This window comes from Solenopsis invicta, chromosome 10, assembly GCF_016802725.1.
Source record: "Solenopsis invicta isolate M01_SB chromosome 10, UNIL_Sinv_3.0, whole genome shotgun sequence".
Lineage (NCBI taxonomy): Eukaryota > Metazoa > Arthropoda > Insecta > Hymenoptera > Formicidae > Solenopsis > Solenopsis invicta.
The window spans coordinates 16510912-16525836 of NC_052673.1; the positions used below are offsets into that span (position 1 = coordinate 16510912).

General features: G+C 36.9%; 2 protein-coding genes across 11 annotated transcripts in view; one reads left to right on the forward strand and one right to left on the reverse strand.

Moving 5' to 3' along the window:
- The window catches only part of LOC105197815, a 232580-nt gene that overhangs the window by 88653 nt on the left and 129002 nt on the right, over window positions 1-14925 (reverse strand). For all 9 annotated transcript variants that reach the window (XR_003268332.2, XM_039454620.1, XM_039454621.1 and 6 more), the window contains one exon: window positions 8464-8512. Coding sequence is in view for 8 of the 9 variants with exons in the window: in XM_039454620.1 (XP_039310554.1) it covers window positions 8464-8512 (49 nt within the window). In the remaining variant the exon portion in view is untranslated. The remainder of the gene's footprint in view (window positions 1-8463; window positions 8513-14925) is intronic.
- Window positions 1-14925, forward strand: part of LOC105197814 (lachesin) — a 129584-nt gene that overhangs the window by 29708 nt on the left and 84951 nt on the right. The gene's annotated exons all lie outside the window — the stretch shown is intronic.

Here is a 14925-nt window from a genome sequence, read left to right on the forward strand (position 1 = left end):
CAAAATACGAAATGGGGGCAATCATTTTGAAAGCTTCAAACCGGCGATTGTATAGTATAGGTACGTGTAATTGGGTCGACAAGTTTAGAAAACATTCATACACCCCACATCTATAAAATTTCCGCGTCATCGTGCAACTCTCCTATCACCCAATTTATCGGCGCCTCGCGTGGAAATTAACAATCAAGCATTGAATGCGCTCAACGAAGGAGCGCTACAATTTGCTCCTATCTCCCGTAATCTCCCGTAAGTAGTGTAATCCTTTGGAGTGCTATGAATATGCAGGCGAATCCCACGTGGTTTCCTATAGCACGCCATATAAGTTAATTGTCACGTTTACTTAATTCAATGGGGTAGAAAAATGGGTTACTTTCATCAAACGTTAGCTTGTCCGACTCGTTCGTCTGTTTCCGCTTTTCGGGAAATTAATCGATGAATCAGAGCAATTATTAATTTACATTGACAAAATTTACATCGAGCATTACATTTAGTTTCTCTTTATCGGCATTACTTTTCCTAATTTTCATGACTTTTTATCGATTCAATTTGATCCGATTTATCTCGATTGTAAAAAATTATTCAATAAATTCTCCTTTCTTCAGGAAAACGCGACGCTCAATGCAACCGCGAAAAATGTTGTCGAATGCCGAGGCGGTTCGTTTGCCACGATGAGGAGGGGCTACGTTTATGTCGTTTCGAGCCACATGCGGATTCTTTTTGGATCGCATTAGTTACCGGCGCGATTCCACTCATGAGGCATTGAACGAGCCAGTCCATTAATGGCGCGCGATCAAAGAATATTGAACGTCGATTCGTCGAGAGTGCTCTGGAAATTTCACGTTAGTTAGACGTAAACGAGCCGTTTCCCTCATTTCTCTGATCCAATCTTGCACTATTATTCGTTCCGCGAATGGTAGTTGCTTGTGAAAAAAAGAAGAGGGATATTCAGCTGTTCACGCCCACAGAGTTTTTGATCAAGTTCGTTAACGTGAGATATATCGCGTAGGCAAAAAAATTGTCACTAGAATAAATTTTGTCAATTAATCTTACAATATTATCAGATAACAAAATTACATTGAGTTTTATGTACCGGCGGAAAGAATTTTGAATAATTATGAAAATGTTAGACAAATTTTTATTTAACATTAATTTCGTTTAATATTAATTTAATTATCGGGTAAAAATTAAAACAAATTTATAATTTAGCTAACCGCTAATTAATCCAATTATATTCATTACAATCAATTTTCCCTATCTTGATATTTGCACGAAAAGTAATTGAGCGTAATTGCACAAGAAGAATGAATCGACACGTAATATATTTTTGCTACCGTCAACCTATGCATCTCGTCAAAGAGCAACTCAAGATCAACATCGTTCTCGAAGTCACGTGAGCGGTCCCGTAATCAGCGGAAGACCTCGTCTCACGTCCGACGTCAATGTTTGTGAACATCAGACAAAGTCTTAACTGCGAGCAATTTCATCGAAATAGTTGAACGATCCTAATTCTGTCAGACCAATTTAGCAGTAAATCCCTAACTCACATGAGAAGTAAGACATGGTAACTCGATTACCGTTATCCCTCATTTTATCCACTGTCTAAAAACTCGACACGTGACTTTGAATCGCACTGATGAACGTTGTACTAATGACTGATTTGTATTTATTTAGATAAAATATTTCCTGCTTAGAAGCAAAGCAAGTTCAGGGATCTGAGGTGATGGGATTCCTCGTGTTACAATTTTAAAGTGACGCTCGGACTTTTCCGGCTTTATCCCGGGACCACGAGGTCACGAGGCGCAACGGCAAAATCCTGAAGAAAAACAACCCTCTCTCCAGCCTGAAACCGCACTCAAAAATCTCCCAAATCCTTAAGTCCTCCTAAGAAAACATCCGTGGCTTAGCGGGGATCTACCGTCAACCTCGTTTACGCGGCAAATTCTACATCGGGGAAATGAGAAAAGAGAGAGAGACACGCTACTCAATCAAAATACTTTAAGAAACTGAAGATCCCCCTGACAAATCGTGAGGAAATATTATTTGAAAATATAAACATTAATATATATTATTTATGATTCATATTTATATACGTATATATTGATTATTAATGAAGGATTATGAATTCTATATATGTTTTAAAATATTGATATTATTATTTTCGTGCTACAATGATAATATATAGTGCTTTAAAAAATTTATTAACAATTCAGTTTAAGTTAATCCATTCTTTTAAAAAATTATTTACGAAAAAATCGAAAGTTATAAAAGTAATATTGAATAAAAGATTTAATTTTTAGAGAATATGTACATTTATTACTACGCAAATTGAATATACGTAAATAAAAACAATTTAAAAAATTGCCAACACTTTTTCATTATATTAATAATCGAAGTAATATAAAAAAAGAGAAATAATGATAAATTGCTATGATGTCAGAAAATAACTTTTACGAATTACTCTCGTTAGTTATCGGAAACGTCTCGCTATTAATTGAATTAATAACCGTTTACGAGTTTTGTAAGAACTGTCAGGTTTACCAGATTGTAAATGAACGGTACGCGGCGTGCGATGGACGAGCGATGGATCGAGGAAGGAAGGAAAGTCGCCGAAAACGGATTACGTGTGACAAACACAGGGATAAGTCTTTAGACACGGAGCTAGGTATAAGGGCGTCGTGTGTCACCGACATGCAACAAGTTGCCTCCAGCGGAGTCACCCCCGTGTCTCACCGCCCCGCGAATGGCGAGCCACCCCGCATTAAATCATTTTTAAACGTCCTCACGATCGCCGTCCGACTTTTATTCGGGCCGATACAAACCGAAGTCTGACGCACGATAAATTTCTTCCTCATCGGATTTCTTTCTCGAGAAATAGAATCCCACTATCAATTCCGATCGCGTATATTATTTCTCGTTGGAATATTAATGTCGAACCTAATAGATTTAAATAACTCTGAAATATTTAAGAGAAACACGATATTTTTGAACATGTTCCTGTAGTAATATTGAAAAAGACAGAGAATATATGTATATTATATATCAAGGAGACATAATATATATTGTAATAAGCATATATGAAATTAAAATAAAATTATCTTATTGATAATTTGATATGTAAAGCTATTCTTGAAAATGTAAAGCTATTCTTAAAAAAAATTAATAAATTCGTATGTTCGATAATTCGTTCCGATAATTCGATATGTTCTCCCTTCAAATTCAAAATTGGATAATTTCGTAATTTATTTAAATTAAAGCATATCAAGAATTTGTGTTTAAGATTTTGTAATGCCATTAAAAAATAACAAAATATTAAAAATTTGAAAAAGAAATAACAAAGGGATGGAGAGAGTCAAAGAAAATGATAAAAATATCGGAATTCTCTCTCTGTCTCTTCTTGTGTTGAGAGGAAATTTGTGGAAAATCTACGAAATTCGGATACACTTGGAGGAAGGAGCTCTTTGGAAGTTTATCGCGTATTAGTAACATAGTCAGAAGTATGCAGAGAATTCCAACGGGTCAGGTCGGCCCGGTCGTTAGGGCTGGCCTTCCCGGTTCACCCTGAGCATGTATCAAACTGAACGGCTCCGCATTTAATAACGGTCGGAGCTTGCTGTCAGGTCGGAACCGCTGTTTAGAGTAACGGTTCGATTGATTGATTGATTGATCGATTACTTGAAGCGGCAACCAACCCACTGTTACACACAAATACGCGAACACTCCCACCTGTGTTCTACGCGTCGTTTAACATCGCGTTATGCGTAAATTATAGTACTATACCTTCTTAGAATGAATGCAGTAAGTTCTCAAACAACAGTTTAAAATGAAAACAAAAGAAAATGTTTTTTTGCGAAACATTTTTATATTTCTATAGAGAGAGATTTAAAGAAAACGAGAAAGTTTAAATGTATATCTATTTAATTTTAAGTACGACTAGTTCTACTAATTTATTTAAAAAAAAACAGATCTATTTTGTTTTTTTATGTATTAAAAATTAAATTGTAAATATAGAACGATCCCTTATTTAAGTAAAAAGAAAAGAGAGAGGGAAAGAGAGAACGTAAAACTACATAGATGGTAACTTATTCTTTTCATTATCTAAATAAAATATTTCTTCAGGAAAAACAATTTCTACTTGTGATAACAAATGCCAGGAAAGCGTGAAATATTTTAAGAGTTTCCTTGCGTCTTGCAAAAATAAAGAGAGGTCGCGTTCAGAAACTTTGTAAAATTGTAAATCCGCGGAATTGTACTGATAGTAAACTCCATCGAAAGCTAAAGGAACGTTCTATAAAAAGGAGCGGCTGCTTGTTTCCTTCTTCTTTTATTTAACAAAGTAAAAGCGCGACATTTCCCGCTCGCTTCCTCTCGCTCTTCTTTGCGCGACGTTACGCGAATAATTTGGAAATTGTATCGCGAGCCGAGATCACGTCGTGCGCTTAATGCGGTGCATAATGGAAGCGAAAGGGGATGGAAAGGGAGACGATACTCGATGTAATCCGCGGTGCACACACGTACATACAACGGTCGCGCAGCAACTGGGCTACGGGGTTGCGCCGGCGACGCGTGCGGGCGTCCTTACGAGCGATAAATCAGCGACGTGCTCGTGAAATTGAGCACGCGTGCAATCCCCCGTGTAAACACGTTAGCAGTTCATAACGTCGCGAGATCCACGGAAGCGATCAAAGCTCGGCGCTTTTCCTCCTCTGTGTACGAAGGGCGAGCGGCGCGAACGCCGGATTACGTCTTCCTGATATTAACCCTGCATTGTAGGAGCCTGCACGAAATGCACCCTACTACGTTGTCCCCGTGCAAGAGCGGTTGATTAATAAAATATGAGATGCATCACGACGGAGGGTTCTCTCTCTCTCTCTCTCTCGTTGCCGTGGGTTTTAAAGTTCCTTCCTTCGTTGTGTGAGTATAACCGTTTTATCGAGCGAAACGTACAAACCTGGACGATTTTCTTGTACTTCTATAGAAATTATTGTAAAATTTAATAGCATTTTTTATTTCTTGTCTCAAATGCTGATACCGCTCATTATTTATTTATTAAGAATATTGTAGAAAATGTTTTCAAAGGTAAAAACACGAACGTATTTTGTAGATTATATATGTTAAAGTTATTCTGTCTGAAAATTGCCATGTAAAATTTCCAATCAATATCATGAATATCGTAAGTTGCTGCAAATAATAATTGCTTCTTATATTCAAATTTAACGATATACTGATGTAGAAAATACAGCAAGCGAAATAGAGAGAGAAAAAGACAGAGGGAAACTGCCAGTATCGCGTTGAAAAAATAGAATGACGTTTTATTGCGTACATCTGCGTCTGCGCCCACGCATGAACATCGCCACAACCTTTTTTTAGGAAGTTTCCAACATGGGCGCTACCAGAACTTTGTTTTTTAGGAATTAAAATCCGTGAGACATTATTTTCATCTTTTAGTCCGTATATTTTTATTCCTACAAAGATAAAATTATACAATGGTTAATGTGATAGAAATTTGATAAGGTAAAAGAGAAAGATCGAGCTTGAAAAAGTTAAAAGAGATAAAAAGTATTTTACTTTATTCTTTAATTGTGAAAATTGAAACCGTTTATCCCGATACGGATATTTTCATTTTTAAACTCCTCATTTCGAGTTAATTTTTATCTTAATCTTTCCTTTCTTTTTCGTTTAAATTTAAAAAAGAAGCAAGCGAAAGAGCCCTTGCGACGCCCATGCAGTCACATATGCCGCACTCGCGATTGCCTCGTAGATTTTCGGTACGCACGTACGCATAAACGCGTCATTGCGCCACTATGAACTGAACCAACGGGGTGAGTAGAAAGAGAGAGTGGACAGGGACGCGAGATTGGGTTGCGGGACGGGGGAGTGTTACTGCGGCGAGTGGCGGAGGCACATGGAGGGTTAATGCATCAACATCAAAGTGGCTTGCCGGTACAATTATTGCACTCAACGCACTGGCCGCTACCGCTCGGCGTGCGGTGGTGCACACTCACACGGATCGCAGAGATAAAACGCATACACTTTCGCTATAGCGGCGTCACGAGAATACAGGCCGTATGTATCTGGTCCAGCGCGAGAAATAAAGATAGAAATAGAGAGAGAAAGAGAGAGACAGAGAGAGAAAAAGAGGGAAGGAAGAGACAGAGGGAGAAAGCGCCATATATTACATTCTTCCGCATTTAACTGGACGGACATTAATTTGAAAAAGTAGGCGGCTACTACGCCGTACCGCGACCGTACCATACGTCGCGTTTTAGAATCTCATATGCCTCGGATGTGCGGCATACGGACTTTACGCGAACGTTCAGCCGCAACTTATGCACTTTTGACGCGTGCGATTTTCCTTTTTTGCTTGCCCGTTTTTCCATCCGTTTCCCGCCGCGCGCTGCGGCGGCATTGCGTCGCGTCGCGTCGCGTCGCGTTGCGTTTTTGTGTCGTCTCGCTGCACACGAATGCGTCTCGCCGAGGGATTTAAGATTTCCGCGCGCGTTGTTTCTCCGCGAGAATCCACGTTCGCGAGACTTAAGCCGAGCCGGGGTATTAACAACAAAATCGCAACAAGCTCTGACTGGAACTGTATACGAGCAAACTTATGCGATTACACGAATGTAAATATATATTTCGAAGGTATTTTACCATACTATCTGAAATAATTAATTTCGCTTTAAGACTGAACCTGCTTTCAGGTGCGCTATTGCAGAAAGGTTTTCGCGTTCGCAATTTTGAATGTACGCGTTGACGTGTGACGTAATTAGAGAAATTATATTTAATATAATTTACTCACAAATTCACATATAAACTGACGAATTATATACTCGTTAATATTAAATGTCCCACTACTCTAGCAAATTCTAAAAATTTATCTCGGTAGAAAACATCCCAATAATGAACAAGACAATGTTATAAGTAATCTATACGTTGATCTAAATGCGGAATATAGGATTCGCGCGCGTGCGTTTAGATTCACTACACTTGCATGGGTACCGATCTATTATTTATTTTTTTACAGCTTAGGCCTTATTGATTTTTAAAGGTCAGTTAATTTTGTCTATTTATTTCATATATTTATAAATATTCTATACGTTATTAATAATCAGTTATTCTTGAAATTAACGCGCCATTAAACATTATAATATGCAAATACAAGTCAGTGATCAAATATAAGCCAGTAATCAAATTATCAATAAATATAGTTGGATGAGTTATATAAGATCAAGATAAAATATATTAGAAGATATATATATGTATTTAAAACCTTTATAAACATATAAAAAGACATGTGTAAAATAAATATTCTATATAACCATTAGCACATTTTGTTTTTAATAAAATAGTCAATTAAATGCAATACGTGGAATATTCCTTGTTCTTCTCTTATTTATATTTATGTAATATTTATACATTAAAAAAGTTTCTAAAAATTATTTTTCTCTTTTGTGAGCACGTATTTATATAATATTTAAGCCTGGAAGAGAGAAACGTGTTATATGCACACATTAAATTCTATTAAAGTAATATTTGGAAAAAGAAAAAAATGGAAAACAAAGTGTAATACGTCTATAATATTTTACCAATTTTTTCACGTGTTTTATATCAATTTATTTCTATTATATCTATAAATGTGTATAAACGTATATAAAAATCTCATTATTCGGTCTTTCTCTTCATGTTATTATGAAAGATGAGCGTTGTGAAAAGAAACTTAAATAAAAGCTTTATCTTCTAGAAATGTCAATACACTAATTATCCGCGCGCGCGTTTTATTCATTATTTATTCTTGGTCTTTTAATGTAGTTTCCACTACTTATGATAAGTTCACTAAATTTGAAAATTTAATCAATTATAACGCATCTCACACAGAAGAAAATCGTTCAAATAATGTTATTGATTATATAATCGCCTTTCAATTTTTTAAAACCTTGATATAAAAGGGTTCGGCAAAAAGTGCAAGAACCATTATTAAAATAAATGCAATTTTTCTTTTCCGAATATTATTCCACTGTTGTTTATCGCTTTTTACCGAGCTTATTCTAAATAAAATATTTCCTCTTTCGATTTATTTTTTTCATGTCCTATAAATTTCAAACGACTAATATATCACGTAATTCGTATTTTAACGTATATCGAAATGTCAAACATCAAAGTGTTAATAAGTATTGCGTCAAATATTGAGCTCTATTCTGTGATCTTTCTATGTACAAATGTATGCGTATTCATATACTTTTGCGTGAACATATTAAATCAATGTATGATTAAACACATTTCCAGGATTAAATATGTCATTAATCTGTGTTAACTCATCCATTTTAAAGCCGATAGATCTGTGAGATATTATATTTATGCATATCTTTCAACTTGGTATACATTCATAAATACATCTTATCTATATCTGGTATTATGTTTTTTTTCACAGATCTATTGTTTCAAATTAAAATAAAAAATAATTTTGCTCACCAATACGATGCACAGGGAGTTGCAGTAGAGTTGGACTAATTACGTTGATCTGCAACAAATATAAAATCCAAATTATAATAGCGTACGTAATAATTAATGTTGCGCGTAAAAAATTTTTATTCTCTTTTTAAATAAACATCTAATATGATAATTATATAATTTCCGAAGAAAAATATCTTGTTTAAGTATAAACGTTTATAAAATTGAATAAATAAGTGACTGCAAAAAAAATTCGTAGCATCACAATGCGTAGACTCCTGACAGTCACAAACTGGTTTGGAAACATATATAAACAAAGTCCTAAAATTTTCAGGTTCATCCTATATTTTCTCTAAGGAAATATAGTCACCGAATACTGTGCACGAAACTCCGCAAATATCAAAACTGTATGTCAGCCAGTTCGCCACAAAATATTTAATACGTTATAAAAATAATATGAGGATTTGATCAATTACGCGATTTAATGTTTGTTAATTATTTGAATAACGTACATTATTGGGAAAATATTCTAAAATAATACGCTAAATATTTTGTTCTTTGTATTTCAAGCCAATTTTAATTAATTAGTTGTTATCACGTGAGATAAATAATCAAGGATTTTTAAAGAAGATTAGTACATTTTAAATAATAAACTTTACTCTGTTTTATAAACCACGGTTGTTACGTACGTTGTATGTCGCAAAAAAGGGAAAACTTTACTATGTATTTTTGCCAGGTATTTTTTGTCGCTATTATTATTTACGCTACAGAATATTTAACGCTACAGAATAGAAATGGAATACTGTTCCTCGTATTTAAAGTTAATTTCAACGTACATTATTATCGCATATTAAATTTAATTTATTAGAAGAATAAAATGTATATTTTACGCAAAAGAATAATTGTGTAGATTAATCTATTATTACTCTTTTAAAATTTTGTCGTTCCGTAGAATGAAACTGTATGGTTTTAATAAATCAAAAAAGTGAAATTAAATCGTGAACATTGCTATTATTTCTTTTATTTGATTTATTAAAATCATACATTTTTAATTCTTCTGAACGCAAAGGAACATTTAAAAAAAAGGTAATAAATTAATTTCATTAAAATAAAGATAAATTTTAATCTTTAAATTTAGATTTAGTTTAAAATTTAATAATTCTTTAAAAGAAATTAATTAATCAGTTATTTCCATTTTTAATAAAAAAGATTAATTAATTTATGTAATATCTATGTACATAAATTGATATTACCTCAACTGTGAAAATCAATAACAGATGACAGATTGGTACGCGTATAAATGCAATCCGTTTTAAGCATTCAATTTCTATGCGATCTCGGCCAATTTTAAATACAGCTTATAACACGAAAATTATTTTCACATGAAAATTTTTTATTTCAAAATTAACGCTGTTAAAAAATAATACACTTTTGCGAGTTGTGTATAATATAAAAAATTATATATCTCAAACTCACCAGTACATAAAAGTTTATCAATAAAATGTAATCCATTTTAAATTGGCTAAATTTTACCCAAATTATTTTCTAAAGTTTTATATTTATTTAAACTTGCATATCGTCCGTTTACGATAAAACAAAAATGATATTTTTCCCCGTGGAATACGCTCTAATTAAACCGCTCGTAGATTTAAACTCACGAGCGATCGCCATGATGAACAATGAGCGTGGCGAATCGCGAAAGGCTGCCGGTTATTCCGGTGGATTTTAACTCGTTTTCATCAGCTACGTTACGACCGCGTTCCACCGTTCGCTTTTCTCACCTTTTCCCTTTCATTTTTTACGCGATATTCCTCGCTGTCAATCACTCGGAACTCGGGACGTCAGGAGGACGCTCGTCATTCTCAAAAAGTAATTGCGCCGGGAAATGCTAAAGCGTGAAAATTGCATGCTTTACCATCCCCTCACATCCTTCCTCTTTCCGACTGCGCTTCACGGGATGTATGTTTGGCCGCTTCGCGCGGACGCGTGTAACGTTTGCACGCGCATCCTGCGTCGGATACGCGTGCTAAAACTGCCGAGCGTGATGCGGCTGCGGGATGAGCATGGACGATCGCACAGAAGTATGGACCGCGCGGTGGGATATGCGGTATGGCCGCGCGAGGAGATAAAAGCGGATAACGTATATTCAGAGGGATCAACGCGCGACGGCGCGGCGGATACCGGCGCCGATGAATAATACCGGATGTATTCCTCGATATAACGCCACCGTTTTCGATACAACGGCGAATCGCCAGTTGTGCGATCGGGAGGGAAAAAGAGAGCCTAACTTTATAACGCGCAAATAAATCTTTCTATACGACAGAGAATCTCCAGTCAAGGAAGATAATAATATAATTTTATTATAGAGCGACTCCCTTTTACTGTATTCTTATATCAATTTAATAACTTTCATTTTCAACGATAAAAAGATTTTATCTTTCTCTTTCTTTGAGTTTTTAGTTTTTAATTTTGCGGTTGTAATCTTAATTGGTTTATTGACGTGTTACGATATTATTATAATTTCTTTCAAATATACCTCTTATTTAAAATTTGAAACGTAACAAATTAACGTATTAAATTTGACGATGTAAGAATTATTGTGCCTGTGTGATAATTTCGACACTGATAATTTCGAATGCTCGACGCGATTGTGTGGCATTGTTGCTCAGTTCCTCGATTCGCAACTGGTAATTCCGCAAGTCCTCGCCACGGAGGAGGTTCCCGAGAGATACTAGCCGCGTTCACGATCGGAAAAGCCGAGCCGCGCGCGTTATACTACGCGAGCAGGTTTCCACCAGCAGCGGTCGCAGAAACGAGCTCCGTCTCCCGCTCGCCTCGCTCGTTTAACCCAGGCAAGCGCTTGGTGTCCTCGCTAATAGGATTAGCCGGATTCGCAAAGTTTCCTCCCGGAAACGGAATGACCACGGTGGATGTAAACGCCGACGAAATTTGCGGCGGATTTCTGGAGCCGCGCCTGCTCATCGCTCGAGAAACCGAATATTTCGAATCGCTCCACTCGTAAAGGCGACACTGCACGACGCCGGATGCTCGTTAAACGGATACAGCGATTCCGCTCGTAACATTCGCGCGGACACAGAGAATATCTCGGTACACTCGGTTCTAATTTCGCTAATCCTGCGTTCGTCGACGCGAGTTTAGAATCAATTTTTCAAATTCAAAGTCCGCATTACTGATACTTCGTGGCTCCGAGAGCTGCTTCGTGCGCAAGGAATGCGAAGGAACGGCGAATATTCCGGCGGGACACGCGGAATATCATAATCTAAATACGACTTTGCCGGGAGTTCTTCAGAATTTTGTTGAAATTGTTACAGTCGACCTTCCTACGAAAAGTGAAGGTGGAATGTAATTCCGACTTCGACCTTCGCGGGTTTCGGGCGGCAGAATGCGCAGGAGGAGCTGGCGCCAAAACTATCCGACGCAGGTTCGTAACATTCGTCGGTACCCACTGTCTCTGTAATGCGACCACTTACGAACGTGCAGCCGGCAGCTATGCAGTTTAATACTTGCGAGTGTTTCTTGCAGCGGCGGCATACCGCGCATACTGCGCTCCTTTTCCCTCCCCAAGCTCCTCTCTTTCTCTCTGTCGGGGATGGGGGGAGGCGGTTATTCCATTTCGCTAGAATAAACCGACGAAGGGTGGAATTTTCTTGCGGTAACCGCGAATCGACTTACACGCTGTTGGAGTAAGAATACGGTTTAGCTGTGCATAAAGGGGAGAAGAACAACGTTTAATTCGCTTTCTTGCCGGCGCGTCCTGATTCACCGCGATGCGTGGAATTATTGTGACTTGCGAGCCGCAGACTTCTCTGAAGAGGAAACGAATTTCAAGAATTTTCAGTAGGTGCACTTAAAAAATTTCCGTGCCTCGGAAATGTTCCGTAAATATATTTCTTATGTTCGAGAGAAGAGCGTTATTCGGAAAATGTAAAGATTATTAAAATATTCGATGCGCGACCTTAATTTCCGTATTAGCTCGAGTTTGTCGCTTCTATCGGCATAAATTCTCAAAAAGAGAAGAGAGAAAGGGCAACAGAGGAGCGGCGATTGCGGCAAGGAGTGGTTTCTTTATGTCCGACACGGTCTAATTATCGACGTGGCCCTGACTAGCGTATTCGATCGAACGCGGTCGCCCAAATACGAACTGACAAAGACGACGCTTAGATCTTGAGGAGCAAGTACCCGCGGAACAGAAGTCCGTGCAAACTCTTGCAGACAGCCCTACTAACTTCGTAAGATCATTACGTGCATGTGTGTAACGATGTAATCGTTCACCAACATATCCTGACTGAGGAGGTATAGTGTTATCCAAAAAGGATGCTATCCTATCTGTAGCATATTTGCGTAATTTGAGTCGCGTGTTGTAAATAATTAGAGCCGATGTAATTTACTACAATACCATATAATCTCTCGTATTGTCATGAATTTCATCAGCAAGGGTGAATTTATTGTAAACTTTTACGCGCTACGAGTAAGTCTTTAGCACTAAACGTCTCACCACATCCACTTCATGCAATTTTTATCTTACAATATTTTTTAAATATTTTAAATTAAGACTTTCAGAAGGATTGAGACAGAAGAAATAGGTAATAACTTTAATATAAAGTAATTGTATAATTGTATAATAAGTGTATAATTATATAAAGTAAGGAAAATGTAAAGAGGCTGTGATCTCTAAGTCATAGAATTAGTAATGGAATAGGCGAGAATAGATACAAGTAATACAAAAGGCAATAGATAAACGGAGTAGGGAGGACGCAGAATATAAGATATAGAGGAAATATATGAGAGGCTGTGGCAAAGATAGGTAGAAGAGTAAAAGTAAGATTAACCTAAGACAAGAACTGTACAAGCGGCGAGTGAATGGAAGGATGAGTGAGAACAGATTCTATGTAAACCAAGTCCACTTCTCGGCTGAAATGTAAGCTTGAAGTTAATAAATTTATTTATTTAATTAAGACTTTCAGATTCAAAATCAAATAATGATGCTTAAAAAGCAATAATGTTTTCCTTTTCTTCGAAATGAAACGAAAGCCGACGTGAAAATCACAGAAAACACTTCGGTTGAGCATCATTGCTGCATTTATCCGCAATTTACGTTACCGTTATCGTAACATTGACGTTAAGTCCGCTTTTATAGTGACCGGCGCTCCTTCGACCACCATCATTGAACAGCGCTGTACGTAGGGATGGTTTCAACTCGCTCGAGTGGGGCCGTTATATGGGGTTCTAAGCATTCTGATTCTGCTGACCGTTGCAATCCTCCGCCTCCATCCCTGTTCCGCGCGCTGGTACGAGACCCATCCCTCGAAGCTACGTGGCTCGCCTTTAAACCACCCCATTCTCGCGCTCGTTCGTTCCGCGAGTCTTCCTCGCGCTTACTCTCATTTAGCGACTTCCCAACCTTTCCTGTGCGGTTCGATCTTCCGCTTACTTTCTTCATCGACCACGCGCGGATCTCGTTAGCGGGGCCTTCGATTTCACTACGTATCCACCGCATCGCCTATCCCGCCCGTGAGAGAAAACGTGTACGGAATGATCCCTTGTGAAAGGTGTAGAGTCGATGGCTGTGCTTTCGAATTGAAAAATCAAAACGTTTGCGAGTGAAAATTATGTGGCAACTAAGTAATAATTGATAGTAATGCAATGCGATATTACATACCAAATCTTTATGTGTAAAAACAATGTAACGTGGTACATGATTTTGCTGAAGTGTCTAAAAATTTAGCTGGATATAGATCTAAAAATAATTTTGTTGGATCATCAAAATTATGAAGGATGTTCAAGCATAATGAGCAATGTTGTAAAAAATTTTGACATCGTAGCAACCAGCTCGAGCGTCCTATATAATTATTTTGATAGTTTAATGAAAGTATTTTCAGATCTGTAACTGACTAAATTTTTAGACATTTCAGCAAAACCATTTTTTTCGTGTAGAATTCTTCAAAGAAAGGACAGGAAATTCTTTGTCCAAGAATTCCTTATAACCACACGTTAAACGAACATATTTTTCTATTTTAATATATCTGACTTGGGTTTCAAATAGAACTATTATACATATATATTAAGTTTACCGTTGAAATATCTATATTTACATTCACCTATATTTCTTCTCTATTAAATTTTATTTATTACGCATCTCTTATTTGTTTCTTTGGCGATAAAACTTGACTCGCAGTTATTTGTTGCCTCGGGAAAACATGATCCAATAAAGAGTTAAACATCCGGTAGTACATTGCCGTTTAATTTTCCAGAACTGACTTTTCAAGAACGCGAATACGATTTGAAGATTATGTTATCGAGTAAGAAGGTACACGCTCAAAATTATATATACATATATAAAGAAAGAAAGGGGAGGAAAAGAGAGAAAAGAGAGAGAGAGGGGGGTAAGAAAAGAAAAAGAGAGGATGTTAATATTTGTAGAAAATAATATCGTTCACAAACTGCGAACAAACGATCCTTGGT